General features: G+C 34.0%; 1 protein-coding gene across 3 annotated transcripts in view; it reads right to left on the bottom strand.

Moving 5' to 3' along the window:
• Positions 1-15,848, bottom strand: part of LOC143255443 (paired box protein Pax-6-like) — a 156,285-nt gene that overhangs the window by 40,802 nt on the left and 99,635 nt on the right. For all 3 annotated transcript variants that reach the window (XM_076511115.1, XM_076511114.1, XM_076511116.1), the window contains exon 2: positions 2,163-2,830. In XM_076511115.1, coding sequence (XP_076367230.1) covers positions 2,163-2,466 — 304 coding nt within the window. In that variant the 5' untranslated portion in view covers positions 2,467-2,830. The remainder of the gene's footprint in view (positions 1-2,162; positions 2,831-15,848) is intronic.

Here is a 15,848-nt window from a genome sequence, read left to right as displayed (position 1 = left end):
CAACTCCCTTACTTATCCATATTACATAAAGCGATTCCTTGAAAAGAGAAAGCCATTAACGAGTATGTTAACTGTTTTTCTCTGCGAAAAGCAAGTTAGTACTAACTGTCAATAAACTGATACGCCCTAAATACACGAACAGATTAAGTCGCAATAAAGTCTCACCAATACTTAGTGCAGAGTAATTTGCAAGTCACTTTACCTAATCAATTATTAACAACGTAGAACTTAATTTGAGATTGAGCTTGCAAGATCATGGTTATTTACGACTTAAGAATTAAAATTAAGTCATCGTCATCGGTAACTAAAAATGTCATTAGCGTATGTAGAAAAGGAAGCTGCACGTTTACATAGAAAAAATCTACATATTAAAATCCTATTATTTAGAATTCTCTAAGTTTAAAATGTAAACTTTGGTAATATTTAATAGAACTATCGAGTGAAAACTCTGACCAATGAAAGATGACAAATTCCAAACCTGTTTACTCATTACTATAAGTAGTAAGTTGAAGTACTGTGAAGCACTTGGTACCCTTTGAGATGGGCTCCTTGTGATAGGTACACACTGAAACAATACTATTTTATTTAAGTGTACCTAACATGAATACTAGAAACAACGTGTTTTTAAACACATGTTAAGTTTAGTGATACACTACTTGTGGACAAATATTCTTCTACGTCTAAACGATGAAAATATAAACACCTTAAGTCATAAAAGTTCATTGACACTTAGGATAAATAACACTGTGGTGACACAAACATCAATCTCAGGATTTAATAAAATATTATATTGCTACGTATGGTGTTTTACTTATTTCGTTGATGTCGAATTCATCGATTTGATATTCGTTTTTTATCTGCTTGGCAGCAATTATTTGAAAAGAAACAAATCCCATATACAAATTAGATTGAGTTGTATCATTTACTATCAGGCATCGAGTTTTAAACACTTGTCTTTAGAGGTGTTTTTGGTTTCAGGCGATGAATGTCAAATCTTTGCTTTGAGTTGTATATTCTACTATCAAACATCCAGTATAAAACTCCTGCCTTTAGAGATGCTTTTGGCTTCAGACGATAAGCGTAAAATACCTGCATAAACTGGTGCATCTGGTGTTCAGTGTAAAACGTGCATTGTAGAAAGAACAATAATGTGCTCAAAGTACAAGTTGTTTACGATATCCTGTGAGTCGCTAACAGTTTACAAACTCTGATAACGCCGCTGTGTGAAATAAACCACTGCTTTTAGCCCAACATTTTTTCCTTAGGTAAATCTTCTACTTATTTAATGGTGCAATAAATTTACCCTAAACTCACTCATTCTGCTGTCCATAAAACTATTAATTCACTACGTGTTATAAAACAGTGTGTTTTAAAGTGTACCTAAAAACGATGGAATGATATTCATTCAGAACATCAGAACGAAATATGAATAATTAGAACAATAAATACAAGAGAAAAGTAAGTTCGTCAGATGAGGGTAATCAGTTCATCTATTTATTTTTTGTTAAGAAAATACCCAAACATTACTTACTTACATTACTTCTCTCTCTTCTTGTAATCAGGAATAGAAGGAAGGAACAAATTTTATATAAATAATTGGACCTTGAAAACAAAGCGTTTTTGTTCAAAAGTCAGAACTTGTTCTGTTTCAAATAACTGTTAAATCACACAAGACTGATCCTAACAACATGTGAAATATCCTTGATTTTAAAGCATACAATGTGAATAGTTGACACACACTGCATCAATGTGAATAACCCTCTTAAAACAGTTGACACATGTATACTGGAAACCATACAACTCTTGTGTACTTTGACGCACTTTCTAAACACTGAAAGCTACACAACTCTTGCTTAGTTATTTTAATCCACAATCACTAAACAGAATACAATTATCCAAGGAATTCTTAAAACAAACGTGAATTCTGTCAGGAATAACATAATGAAAAATAATCTCAACTTATACAACCCATATTACATTCGTCACATAAAATACAATGTTCACCAATATTGTACGAAGACTGTTAAAAACTTGTATTGTAACAAGTTGCTAGAGAAATATATTACTTGTTGGTGACATGATTTGTTGCTACGAACTGAACCCGGAACCATTTGTTAAAGATTAAAGAATGACTTATGCTGTAGTGCTACAGATATTCCTACCTGCCATAAGTGTAGATGCCGTGACGTTACAGGGGAAAGCCGGTGGCGTAGCTACGGAAGCTGGTTCACAAGATCGGTAGGCAGCGGTCGGGGAGATATTCGTAGGTCTTTGAGGAGAAACCGCTGTTAGATCCGGAACGTGAGGGAAGTGTACCATGCCGGGCACGGAAACTGAAGTCAGGGTAGACGTACCAGCAGAAGAGAGAAATGGAAGAGCGATGTTAGTTCGGAGAGATGGTGCCAATAGATGTTGTGGAGGCACCGCAGGTGGCGATATGGAACGCTTCGGAACGCTTAAGTCCATTAAAGTTGTCGGTCGAAGGCGGGGATGGTGATCAGGAAAACTGGCGTGGTTTATAACAAGTCGACATAGGCTTAACACAGCGGTAGACAAGTACAGTGTGGTCAACGTTAAAATATCAGCCAACGGAGCGGTTTACCAAGAACAGGTGCTGTCCTGAAGAAGGTTCAGTCAGTGACCCTATTGCCCGACCATTAGACAGGTGTACATGTTAACTTGTGGCTAGTGCGAAGCTCTCTCTCGTCTCAAGAAGATGGCTCATTAACCTTCATAATGTGATTAAGTCGAGTGTGGTTTTCATTGGCTTTTGTCGCACCCAACCTCAAGGCGTCTGGTCGAACGCTTGACTGAGTCTCTTCGGCTCCACCTGTCAAAAAAACAGAGAACGAGAGTATAGCGAGAAAACCAGTAGCTGTCAGGGCTCGTCCTCAGCACTCTCTGCCTCAGGCGAAAACATTAACTGTTCAGCCAAATTTTTTTACCGTGTGCGTTCAGCAGCGACAGTAATAATGAACTACGACTTTGTGGCGACCCGCTACCCAGAAAAGCCCAGCCGCCTGTAAAGTGGACATTTCAAATTACTGATTCGTAGAGGAAACAGCTAGCGAGTAACGGCTACGTAAATATCTTACTTCAGTCAAGTTATCATGTGAAAACTGGATCAGTGACGTCATTTCGAACATGAAACTTAATACTCATTTCATGTTATGCTATTATGTTTAATATTATCAAAAAGTTTATGTTTTTCGTCAATCGCTAAGCTAGTAAAACACAACTCAGATGATTTACAAGAATATGATAATAAAAATACACAAAAGATACAAATACCAGGATTTCTGCTGTCTTATGTATATTAATCAACAATAAAATTTTGATTATGTATTATAAATGTCATTTAGCAGGGTAATATAATGTAATGACCTGAACTTGTATAGATAAAAAACACGGTGGCAAATGTGGTAGAAACTGTAATATTACGAGAAAGCTGAGGTTTAGAAACAGCACTTGAAATCGTAGATAACAAGTGAAACTATTATTTCATAATTTTAATATACACCTTGTTCAAGTAAAGAAAAATAAATTATAATATCCAGTTGATTTACAACTACATTTATATGTGCATTAAATCAAAAAGATTTCTTGTCTCTGTTATAAAATAGTGTTTTATTGTACTATCATGTCAACGACTACTGGTTTTGTTTTGTTTTCTTTGAGAAGGAGATAATTTATGGTCACATTAGACTAACTGTTTTCCGTTTGTGAATTTCAAAGAACCAGTAGTTCATTAACTCCTATACATTTAGCATGAATAATTTTGTTTAAAAATGGTTGGTGGCATAACCATTACCACAGATTAACTGAGAGAACTAAATGTTAGAAATAGTAACCTAATCATAATCGCATTATGAATATTAAGAAAGATTAAGTAGGGTTACTTAATGTCGTTAATCTGGATACCAGAAAACAAAGCTTTAACGATTAGAATCATCATACGTGTATACCTCCTCTTAAAAAACTTTTACGATCTGAAATTGACTGGAGACGAGATTACTTAATAAATCTAAGACTGTCCATTCGATTCACGTTTTAAACACTTTTTTAGAGCAATATAACATCATAAGCTATTAAGCTGAAAATTATAACGCTGGCAAACTATCGCTGGCTTTTATGTACGGTCTTTAAGAGGTTAACGATGAAATTCCTCCACAATAAAAGTAGTCTTAGTTTGTCTTACACACGAGTGCAGTTCGTTAAACCCCTTTTTCATAAGTTAACAAAACAAATCGTGACGTAAATGATGCTGACTTCCAAAGGGTACCGCCATCTTCAACATACGAACCAAATCAGTCAAGTACATAATTATAAGAGAATGTCTATCACACTACATCCGTCATAATCAGTGTCGACGTGGCCTTCCGTACAGTACCAAGACTCGTGATTAATTGTAATAAATAATAACAGTTGTGGTGTTTATATGATTGTAATTTTAACATTTTTATTTAAATCGTGTATAAATACGATATTAGTATAACAGTTAAGAACACAATAAAAACTGAAAAATTAACCTCAAAACATGTGTGAAGAAAGAAGCTTGAACAAGAACACTTTGTATCTATTTCAAAAACTGTCAACATCAACGTGCCCAATGTTTTGAAACAAAATACTTTTTTTGCTAGTTATTCGCAGCTTTGTGTTTTGGATGTGTTGTCCTTATATCCGTCTGTTAAGCTATCTGTCGGAACGAGTTATATAATCCAAGGAAATCAGTTCAGCGTAATAAAAGACATCTATATACAATCGACGAATATAAAGGATCTGTTGCATTAGATACATTAAGAACTTATCTGCATTTTATCGTTTAAATTCTAAATTACTATGGTGAATTTAATCTATTACGATAGAGACGAAAACGGAAGTATTAGAAATTCTATTTCGAAACTGTTCGTGTGTTTCATAAAATGTAGGAGGTGAATTTATTTTTCTCTGGCTATACAGTACCTCATATACAGTACCTTTTCTCTGGCTATACAGTACCTTATATACAGTACCTTTTCTCTGGCTACAGTACCTTATATACAGTACCTTTTCTCTGGCTATACAGTACCTTATATACAGTACCTTTTCTCTGGCTACAGTACCTTATATACAGTACCTTTTCTCTGGCTATACAGTACCTTATATACAGTACCTTTTCTCTGGCTATACAGTACCTTATATACAGTACCTTTTCTCTGGCTATACAGTACCTTATATACAGTACCTTTTCTCTGGCTACAGTACCTTATATACAGTACCTTTTCTCTGGCTATACAGTACCTTATATACAGTACCTTTTCTTTGGCTATACAGTACCTTTTCTTTGGCTATACAGTACCAGAAGTCAGTCTAACTGGTTATTGGAAAATCGTACAAAACAATATATTTGTTTGTAGTTAAGCACAAAGCTACTCATTGGGCTATTTATGCTCTGTCCACCACAGATATCGAAACCCGGTTTCCAGTTTGTAAGTCCACGGACATGCCGCTGTACCATTAGAGGACACACTACAATGTACATCTTTCAGAATTACAACGCCTAGCAGCTGTGTAAGAGTTCTATGCGTGAAGCTGACCTTAATATTAAATGAAGGGAAATCAGTCAGTTGTCATATCAACTCATGAGCTACTTTTAAGATTTGATTGCCACTTTTATAACTCACCAAAGCCCCAAAGTGCGTTTTATTGCGGCAACGGTCTCGAACCATGGACTCTCAGTTCACATTTTGAGCACGTAAATATTGTTACTGTTAGCTTTGTGTGTTTTTATTTTAGTGATTCACTTGCACATTTCGAACAATCGTCTGATAATACCAGCTGAAATAAACAAGCGAACATTTCTAAAGAATTATTTTAAAATTTTAATGTATGTTTTTGTCAGATAATTTGTCTATATTTCAGGCCTTCTCATGTTTTATTCCAGTTGCGTGATTATTAGACAATGACGTATAGAAGTTAAAATTTAATAATCAGCTTAAGACGGTAACAGCATCTATAATTTACACATAAGATACTAATGCTTCACCCATTATTATTTGCATAAAAGCTGTTAGCACTGTGTCTGTTGCTCTATTTGACAAGTAGTATTTTATCTTGCGTTTTGGGCGGTCCCACCTGGTTATAGTAATCAGTGAGTGCGCATGCGCTTGAAGCATTCTAACAATAGTACGCGTCATGAGCACTGATAGTGAATTGTTAAAAACAGTCCACTATGGGTTGTCGTTAGGCCCATTTTCAAAATTATAGGTGGTTGAAACCATGCACGGGAGTTTATTGGCTGAACGCGCTTCATCAGCAGAGCTGATACGATTAGATTTTTTTTATCTTCATCCTGTCCAGTCTGCCAGTGGACTATTCGGAATGCAAAATTACTAGTTATTCCATGCCCAATTGCAAATATAGGAAATGGATTATTAATGAAATGTACTTTTTACCGTCTGTTTCTTTTTCCAGAAGTTGGTGTTATGTACAATTATTCTTTGTTAGGAAACAAAGGAAGTAGTTTTTGAATTTCCGGTTGAAAGATTAAAATTTTCCTGCTTTGTAGAAAGAAACAACAGGAAATGTAGATGGACTCATGAGCGATTCTATTAGAAAATGATACCAATATAACAATAATCATGCCTAGCTGAACACAAAACAAGGGTTGTTTAGTTCAACAGTCTTTACGACACCACATACATATAGTAATTTTGCAAATGCACACAGACGTTGACATTTTGATACCAAAAAATATTCAATACTAACATAAAACTGTTGCATCACTTTTAGCATGACGGTCTGGTGAGAAAGTTGGTTTATTTCACTGTCTGTTAAAATATTCTGGTCAGCTGCAAATGGACTCTTGAAGTTACAAATGAACTTTAGAGTTATTTCCTAATAACGTTACTGCATTCAGTTGTTGTAAATCAACAAAATGTATCAGTCGTTAGGGGTGTAGTACAAAGGAAATGACCTCGTAGAATGATTCCAAGACTTCATGAAACGAATTACAAGAACTGCCAGATACTGCAGTATATGAAGACTTAGAATGTATTAAACAAACTTAAAGAGAAGTACTCTAAGAAAGAAAAACAAAACTAACACTAAAGCACAATAAACGGCAACAATATCCACTGGTACAATAGATCAGTGACTTGCTTCACTACCTACTGTTATAACAGAACAATGACTTATTTTACTACCTACTACTACAACAGAACAAAGATTACTTTACTACCTACTGCTACAAGAGAACAGAGACTTACTTTAGTACCTACTTTTACAACAGAACAGTGATTACTTTACTATCTGCTGCTACAACAGAACAGTGACTTACTTTACTACCTACTTTTACAACAGAACAGAGACTTGCTTTACTACCTACTGCTACAACAGAACAGTGAATATTTACTATCTACTGCTACAACAGAACAGGGACTTTCTTTACTACCTACTGCTACAACAGAAAAGTGACTACTTTGCTATCTACTGCTACAACAGAACAGGAACTTGCTTTACTACCTACTGCTTCAACAGAACAGGAACTTGCTTTACTACCTACTGCTTCAACAGAACAGGGACTTACTTTACTACTTATTGCTACAACAGAACAGAGACTTGCTTTACTACCTACTACTACAACAAAACAGGGACTTACTTTACTACCTACTTTTACAACAGAACAAAGACTTAATTTACTACCTACTTATACAACAGAACAGGGACTTTATTTACTACCTACTGCTACAACAGAAAAGTGACTACTTTGCTATCTACTGCTACAACAGAACAGGAACTTGCTTTACTACCTACTGCTTCAACAGAACAGGGACTTACTTTACTACTTATTGCTACAACAGAACAGGAACTTGCTTTACTACCTACTGCTTCAACAGAACAGGGACTTACTTTACTACTTATTGCTACAACAGAACAGGAACTTGCTTTACTACCTACTACTACAACAAAACAGGGACTTACTTTACTATCTACTTTTACAACAGAACAAAGACTTAATTTACTACCTACTTTTACAACAAAACAGGGACTTACTTTACTACCTACTACTACAACAGAAGAGTGACTACATTACTACCTACTTTTACAACAGAACAGTGACTTGCTTTACTACCTACTGCTACAACAGAACAGGGACTTACTTTAGTACGTACTGCTAGTTTTAGTATTGTCTACTGAAAAGACGTATAGGGATTTGCTTTGTGGTCATGTTTCATGTAAAATATATATAAATATTAAATCTTTATTTTGTATTACATTTTTATAAATATATAAGAAAGTAAATGATACGATTTTTTGTTACGAACTAAACAGATCAAATATCTTGTTTCCAGATGTAATTTTCCAAGGATTTAACTTCTATTGATTTGAAAAAAAACAAAAAAAAACGTTTTTAAAGCTGACATGCACGTGATGAAATAGATTATTACACAAAAACAATTTTGTGCATAATTTAATTTATAAGTTAAAAACTTATGAAATGTACAAGATTAGCCAATAGATATCTTGATTTTTTTTCCAACAAGTGGATTTTCCAATCCGAAGACTAATACAAACTCATCCAAATACAGTGAAAAACCAATATATTTTGAAACTTCAAGAAGTTATATTCATAAGTAATTATTTCATGTTTGTGGTGTAACATATAATTTAATTTTCTCACTTTAAAATAAATATGGCGTGAGAGATAATTTTATTTCAACTATAAAATGTTCGACCTCACTTCCTAATTTTAATCAATTTAGCTTTCTACATTTTTATTGCAGTACTCGAATGAAATAGTGATATTCTGCTATCAATTCGTTAAAAATTGTTAGAAGTTAAGATAGGTTAAATATTAATAAGAAATGTTCAAGAAAGTAAACTAAACTTACTCACCTGCTGCTTCTCTACAAACATGTACAGCAAAAATACATTAAAGTTTTCGTCAATAAAAACTTAAAAATTTCTTAATCGTAAGAGAGAAGTTTTAAGAAACAAAAACTTAGCTCCAGCTGTACGACAAATGACAGGTTCAGCTTGTTTGAGCATCCATTTTCTGAGCACTTCTGGTACGAATTTGTCATATAGATATATGTATATATTCAATACTTGAACTTGGTGGTTCCATGACATTTAGCTCAACAGCTGTTTCGTTGTTTGTTTATTTTTTCTTCTGTTATTACGGTTTCCGTTGCGACGCGTGTGTATCGTGGTGTGCAGTGTTTTGTTTAGCCATGGAAGAACGTATATTTAACTAAAAAAAAAAAAACGATTGTAAGGTTATGGTAAAGATAATAGAGAAGGGGGGTTAGAGGGGGGATGGATGAGCAGGTGTCTTTTTACCCCAAAACATAAGGAAGAGATGAATTGAAAAAAAACAAAACAATAAACTTGTAACTTAAACAGAATCCCACAGAACTGCGTTCCAGTGACTAATTTGAAACTGGATATCGTTTTTGTCTGTTTCATTCCAGCAATGTACACTATCTTCTTTTTACTGTGACCTTCTGTTGTCAGAGAAAACCATAACCCCATGGAGCTGGGAGTGATTAAGCGTCACTTAATGTTTTAATCTAAATTAAACAGAGGACATTAAACAGTTTAAACAGATAAGTGCTCTATTTTGTTCAGGTTCTTTCTCTTTTTGCGATAAAATGAAACGGTTTTGTGACTTACAATATGTTTTCTTTGATGCCTATTGAAAACGTCAATAGCGTTCTCTGTATTTCAGTTCATTCACTTTTTAGAAAATTCAACGCTGTAAATCTCAAACTTTTTACCAGTTTCGTGACGCAAATGTATATAATTACCTACAAATACCTAGTTTTATTTAGTTTTCTTGTTTTAAAAAATATATAACATATCCATTCCCATGGGTCAAAACGTTAACACAAAGAAACACATAATTGCTCAAGGGAAATACATTGTAATAACGGAAGAGGGGCAATCTGCCTTCATAACCTTTGAAACTTAATATATAGAACTCTAAGTACACATAAATTAATAAGTATTTGTCTTAACACAAAGTTTATAACTATAAACCTTCAAATGACTCTCGCAGATGAAACTTGCTTTTATCTTGCATGGTGAGAATTTTAGGTTGAATAAATATCATTCAGTTAAACAAATATACTAGAGCAGTAAGCACTGAACAGAAGGTCATTTCACATGTTAAACTATTGTCATTTTGCTTCCATGTAATATTTGAAGAACAGTAAAGTATGCTATTTTTAACGCTCAGCACGCATTTTATTACTGAATATTGTTTTAGTTTATATGATTCACATCCTGGTTGCTATTAGTATTCTTTGTTATATTGATTTTACTTTTGTCAAATAATTTGTGAAATTCTTGTTAAAATGTACAACAATAATTGTTATTATTTAAGTCAGGTTTCACTTTACCGACATGTTTTGTTTAATATATTTAAATATTTAGAAATATTCTTTAATAGTTTAACATCATTCCTTTTTGTTTATTCTGTGAAATTAGAACAAGTCTAAGTTTAGAATAAACAAACAGCAATACTTACTTTCTGAATCCCTTCAATAATCAGCCAGAGCAAAGAATAAAAATGTATTAATGCTTACTGCACTGTGCCCACTGCAGGAACTGAATCTCCAGTTTTAGTGTTATAAGACTCCAAAGCAGCTACTAAAGTGAGTTTTATTGTTTCATCTTTAGGAAAGTAATTACTGTTTATAATTTCGTGAGTTTATAAACACAAGGGCCAGACATTTTATATACATGGAAAAATTTATATATAAAAGATAAAGCAAGTTAAAACGCGCCCATTTAACAACATGATACACACCTCACACAGGACAATAGTACAAAAAACAAGTATTACATTATAAAGGGACTCTTATGTAAATCAAGAAGTGTCCACTATGCTACTAAAGAGAAGAGTTCATTAAAACTCTCGTTACCATGTGAAGAATCGTTATGGAAGTTTGATCATACTTTATAAGTACAAGAATTAGGTTCCGAACTGACCTCGAAACTGCTTCCTCCTCGATTGCGTTCAGCCTGACCTCCGAGATTGCTCACTATTGTTCGATTGTGACATGCTTATTGCACCAGGTTTCCCCGAAGTACTAAAGGTCAGTTTACATTATACACAGTAATCTTTCCACACTGTACTTCAACCTTCTTCCATTACCACAGTTAAGCAAACTAAATCCACGGAAGTCCATGAATGTGCAGTTAGGTAGGGTCACTTAACAGGTATGCTTCTGTTGGTTTATCTTCATCCTGGAGTATTAATATTTCTTTGCGTCTTTGCCATATATACGTGAGTTATTCTACACTACTGGTGTCAGTGTGTTCTTCACTTCACAGCTGCTTTACTGTGTTCCTTGCGAATTGTTTCACTATACAATAAACCCAGGTCGTCTCTGAAGGCGAGACAACTATTTTGGAACTTTGACAATTGTGGTAGTAATTCTAATGCATTAAGACGATTATTAGGTGGTTTTACATGTTCCATGAGTTTCATTAAGTCTTTTTTGACGTTGATGTGCCATGGGATTTTTATACCCTTTGTAGTAAACTGTGTTATGGAATGGTGAATAATTCACTGTGAATCAGTTAATCAAAATATCTTCCATCAACAGTGACACCACGTCTTACTTACCCCTCTCTACATCAGAGAAGAATTATACATGAAGTGGCACAGCGGCATATATGCGAACTTACAACATTGGAAATAGGGTTTCGATACCCGTGGTGGGAAAAGCACCGATAGACCCATTATTCAGCTTTGTACTTAACTACAAACAATTATAGGCGAGTGAATGCTCATTATAATATAAAAGGATAATTTTATGATATAATTCACACAGTAACGTATAACAGGATATAATTAAACACTTAATAACATGTGACAGGATATAATTAAACACTTAGTAACTTGTGACACGATATAAATAAACATTTAGTAGCATATAACAGGATATAATTAAACATTTAACAACATATTACAGGACTTAATTAACACTTAGCAACATGTAATAGGACATAATTAAGCATTAGTAACATATAACAAGACATAATAAACACTTAGTAACATATAACAGGGTATAATTACTTAGTACCATACAATGGAACATAAGTAAACCATCGAGAAAGATATTAGCTGGACGGCAAGTTCTTAACTCTCGGTTTGAGTATTATTTTAATATTTTACGTTATAAACTTAACCTTGTTTTGTATTTCCATTCGTTAGTGTAACTTACCTGAACTTTTCATCTGCTGTTTATATGCTCACCAGCTCTCATAAAGGTTATTCACTCCAGCCGTAACCTTAGTTTTTATTAGTTTGTCCGTTCATAATTAGCCTGTAAACCCTAAGTACAGCTCTGAATTCTTGTTTCAATCCCATTGTTTCACTCAACTTTACTGCTTCTGATTTTAAGAGTTGACTACCAGCTGATGTAATTACCTTAGTTACATTCAACTTGTCGATCCAGTTTCTTTAGTTTTCTAGTCCATCCTTTGCTTTTCGGTATCTATGATTAGCTGAGATATGAAATCTACTCTTCTAGAGATTTAGTGCTAAAATATAGAAATTAGATATTTCTCGATTTTTGTTTCTTTAGAAACTTACTACCGACCACTTTTAAACCAGTGTCTTAGATATATTGCTCATACCAATGACGAAATATTAGCCTGTCTACTTTATTAAGCCTATAAACATCTAACACGTGTTTCTGGTTTTCTAATCCTTCCGACTTACCTCCAATTTTTAAATATACACGACTTTAGCCTTCACACGTCTTTATGGTGTTCTGTTCTTACTCCCACGTTTAATTATTCGTTTTGTGGTTTCTGCCCCACCTCTAACCTTTGGCCTACATACCCACAACCCTTCCCAGCTTTAGGTTTTGAGTTTGGAAGAAATTTTCCACTCGTTGTCCCAAAGGTTCGTTAATTCTTTCATATTTTTTTATCCTTCAGGTATATCTCTACCTTAAGTGTGGACGTTCATTCGCACATAACTAACCAGTTAGCTTGGATACCTTCCTTATACGTTTTATCTTTTGATTTGAACTAACTCAGTCCTACCAAAAACCTGAGTGTCATTTCTTTATAGTCCTGTCTATTCCGTTTTGGTACTCTACTCTTTATACAATATTTAAAATCTAGCTTTCGCCCAAAAGAAAATCTAAACAGGTTGTTCATTAGGCATACAATTAAAACATCATAAGTACGTGTTTGGAACTACGGATTTTTAGATCTGCCGTTTAAATTAAATCAATCACATGTTTAAAGCTTCACTTTATTATTGAGATGTTTCGTACTCTAATATCTTCCACATTACATCTATTAATTAAAATACATAATCTTTATTAGGGTGTTGAGTTAAACGTTCAATTCTCTATTAGGGCCATAAGGATTGAAATAATATTATACAGGCCCATAAGGATTGAAATACTATTATACATCCTTCTTCTTGAATAATCCTATAGGATCAATAAAGAGTAATGTGTTAACAATTAATAAACCAAATACTGTTGTCTTATTGTACTCTGCGAAACGTACAATAAGAATCTTTGTCTTCGTTTAAGAAATTAATCGCGTAAAGCTTCACAATGGGCATCTGCAATAGCCTTCCTAATTTTGAACTGACATACTAGAGACAAAGCACTTTATTAACTCAAACCACTCACCACCAGCTCATGGGCTATTTTAATCTAACAGTGGGTTTTGCCCACTCTTATAAGACATTCTCTGTCTCAAAGGGAGGAGCGTGATTTCGCACTATCGAGGCTCGAAAAAATGACCCTCAGATTCCCTGTTCGTCGCTATAACTAATGGGTCACGCCTAAACTTTGTAATAAAATATCTTTCATAAGCTTATTGTAGAGCGGGGAGATCAAACACTGGCATAAACCAATAGCATTTGAAATGTCTATCTCTTCAACTAGGACAATAAGAAGTTATGAGAAAGCTATTAGTTAAGTAATGGGTTTATTTCTTTTGGACATTATAAATGATAATTTCAGGGTGTTTGTGCGTCTGTGTTTTTCTTATAAGAAACAATCTGCTGATAATTTCAGCAAATGTTAAGAATGGATAAAATAAAAGATTATTTTCGAAAATTTCTTCTGTTAACTCCTGTTTTATTAAGTTATTTACGTCTTTGATGACATCTATATAAGAAAATATATAAAACAAAACTTCCACGTGTATCGTTATGAGGAAGAACATCGATGTTACAGTAATTATTAATTTTACTGTTGTTTCGCGTGAAAGGACATCTAACTAGAACTAGTAAATAAACGTATTTACCTGATGATTTCTGTTATTTATTTATAAGATTTTAAGTTATGTCTTTATTTTCATGTCACTTGGGTTTAGCTTGTTCATTTAACAAACAAACGAAATGGACGCGAACGAATCATGTGAATGACTACCTCGTACTGTGTTTGTGGGCGTGACGCAATCAGTTGTCTAGTTATCTAATATTCTTCCTGTAAGTACAAACCAATTATGAATCTAGATACCTAGTATTGTTCCTTTGGGTACAAACCAATCACATGTCTATATATATATATATATAGTATTGTACCCATGGGTACAAGCCAATCATGTGTCTCGATACTTTGGGCTGTTAATGTGAAAAAGAAACTTCTTGGGATTTGTACTTTTTTGTTTTTAATTAGTATTAGTAATAAACTACTTTGCATAGTACTATTTGCACTATTGCAAGATATTATGGAAAGTTATATGCTTGCGATACTTGGATTGGTCAATAAATAATGTAATGAAACAGTTTATGTAAAATCATTGGTCAAGAAGGTTGAATCATTTTACAGTGGGCCACTAGTAAAGCTAACTTAAACCTCTGTAATCATTCATAATTCTCATAACTCTTATGTTCTAAACTTATGTTTAGCTTTAAATAAAAAATACGTACGTACATAATGAGATTGCTCATTTGAATATATTTTTATATCTAATTTTGTGTTAAGCATTAGGTTAGGAAATATCCTAAATACAACCCCTATATATAAATATTGTGTAAATGGAAAACGTAAAAGGAAAAAGAAATGTTATAGATACTTTTTCTTGAAACTAGAGGCGTGAATGCCGCGAAGAACAATAAAAAGAAGACATTTACCAATGACTGTAACACACCTCCTGGTTCTCAAGTTCCAAATACCTATTATAAAACACTTCTAAACATTGTTTTGTAAGCTATGATTACCGTTCATGAAAAGAGCGAAATAACCGAAGAAATTAGTCCTGCAAAGAACAAATATAAATGTTGTATTTTATTCGAGATCATGTTCGTCCAAGGTATTGGAGAGTATGAGACGACACAGGTATAATTCAAACTAAAATTTATAAAATGTTTATATAAGATGTAATAAAAGTGAATCAAACAGAATTTAAGCATGAAGACTCGAATGGTTTAAACATACAAAGTGTTAGTATTTCTGACTTAACTACTCGAGTAACTTGGAATAATTCTTAACATAAACCAAATAGGCTTGTTTTTTAATTTCGCGCAAAGCTACACGAGGGCTGTCTGCGCTAGCCGTCCCTAAATTAGCAGTGTAAGACTAGAGGGAAGGCAACTAGTCACCACCACCCACCGCCAACTCTTGGGCTACTCTTTTACCAACGAATAGTGGGATAGACCATCACATTATAACGCCCCCACGGCTGAAAGGGCGGGCATGTTTGGTGCGACAGAGATTCGAACCCACGATTCTCAGATTACGAGTCAAACGCGTTAATCCACCTGGCCCACCAAATAGGATTCGGCGATTCAGTTCTATTGGTATTCCTAGAAGAAGCCGAATAGAGACAATAGATTTCAAACAGGAATTAGCTTCATAACACGATGCAGTGTCCTG

Source organism: Tachypleus tridentatus, chromosome 7 (genome assembly GCF_004210375.1).
Source record: "Tachypleus tridentatus isolate NWPU-2018 chromosome 7, ASM421037v1, whole genome shotgun sequence".
Taxonomy (NCBI): domain Eukaryota; kingdom Metazoa; phylum Arthropoda; class Merostomata; order Xiphosura; family Limulidae; genus Tachypleus; species Tachypleus tridentatus.
Note: the sequence above shows the minus strand (reverse complement) of the source record. Positions and strands in the feature narration are given on the sequence as shown.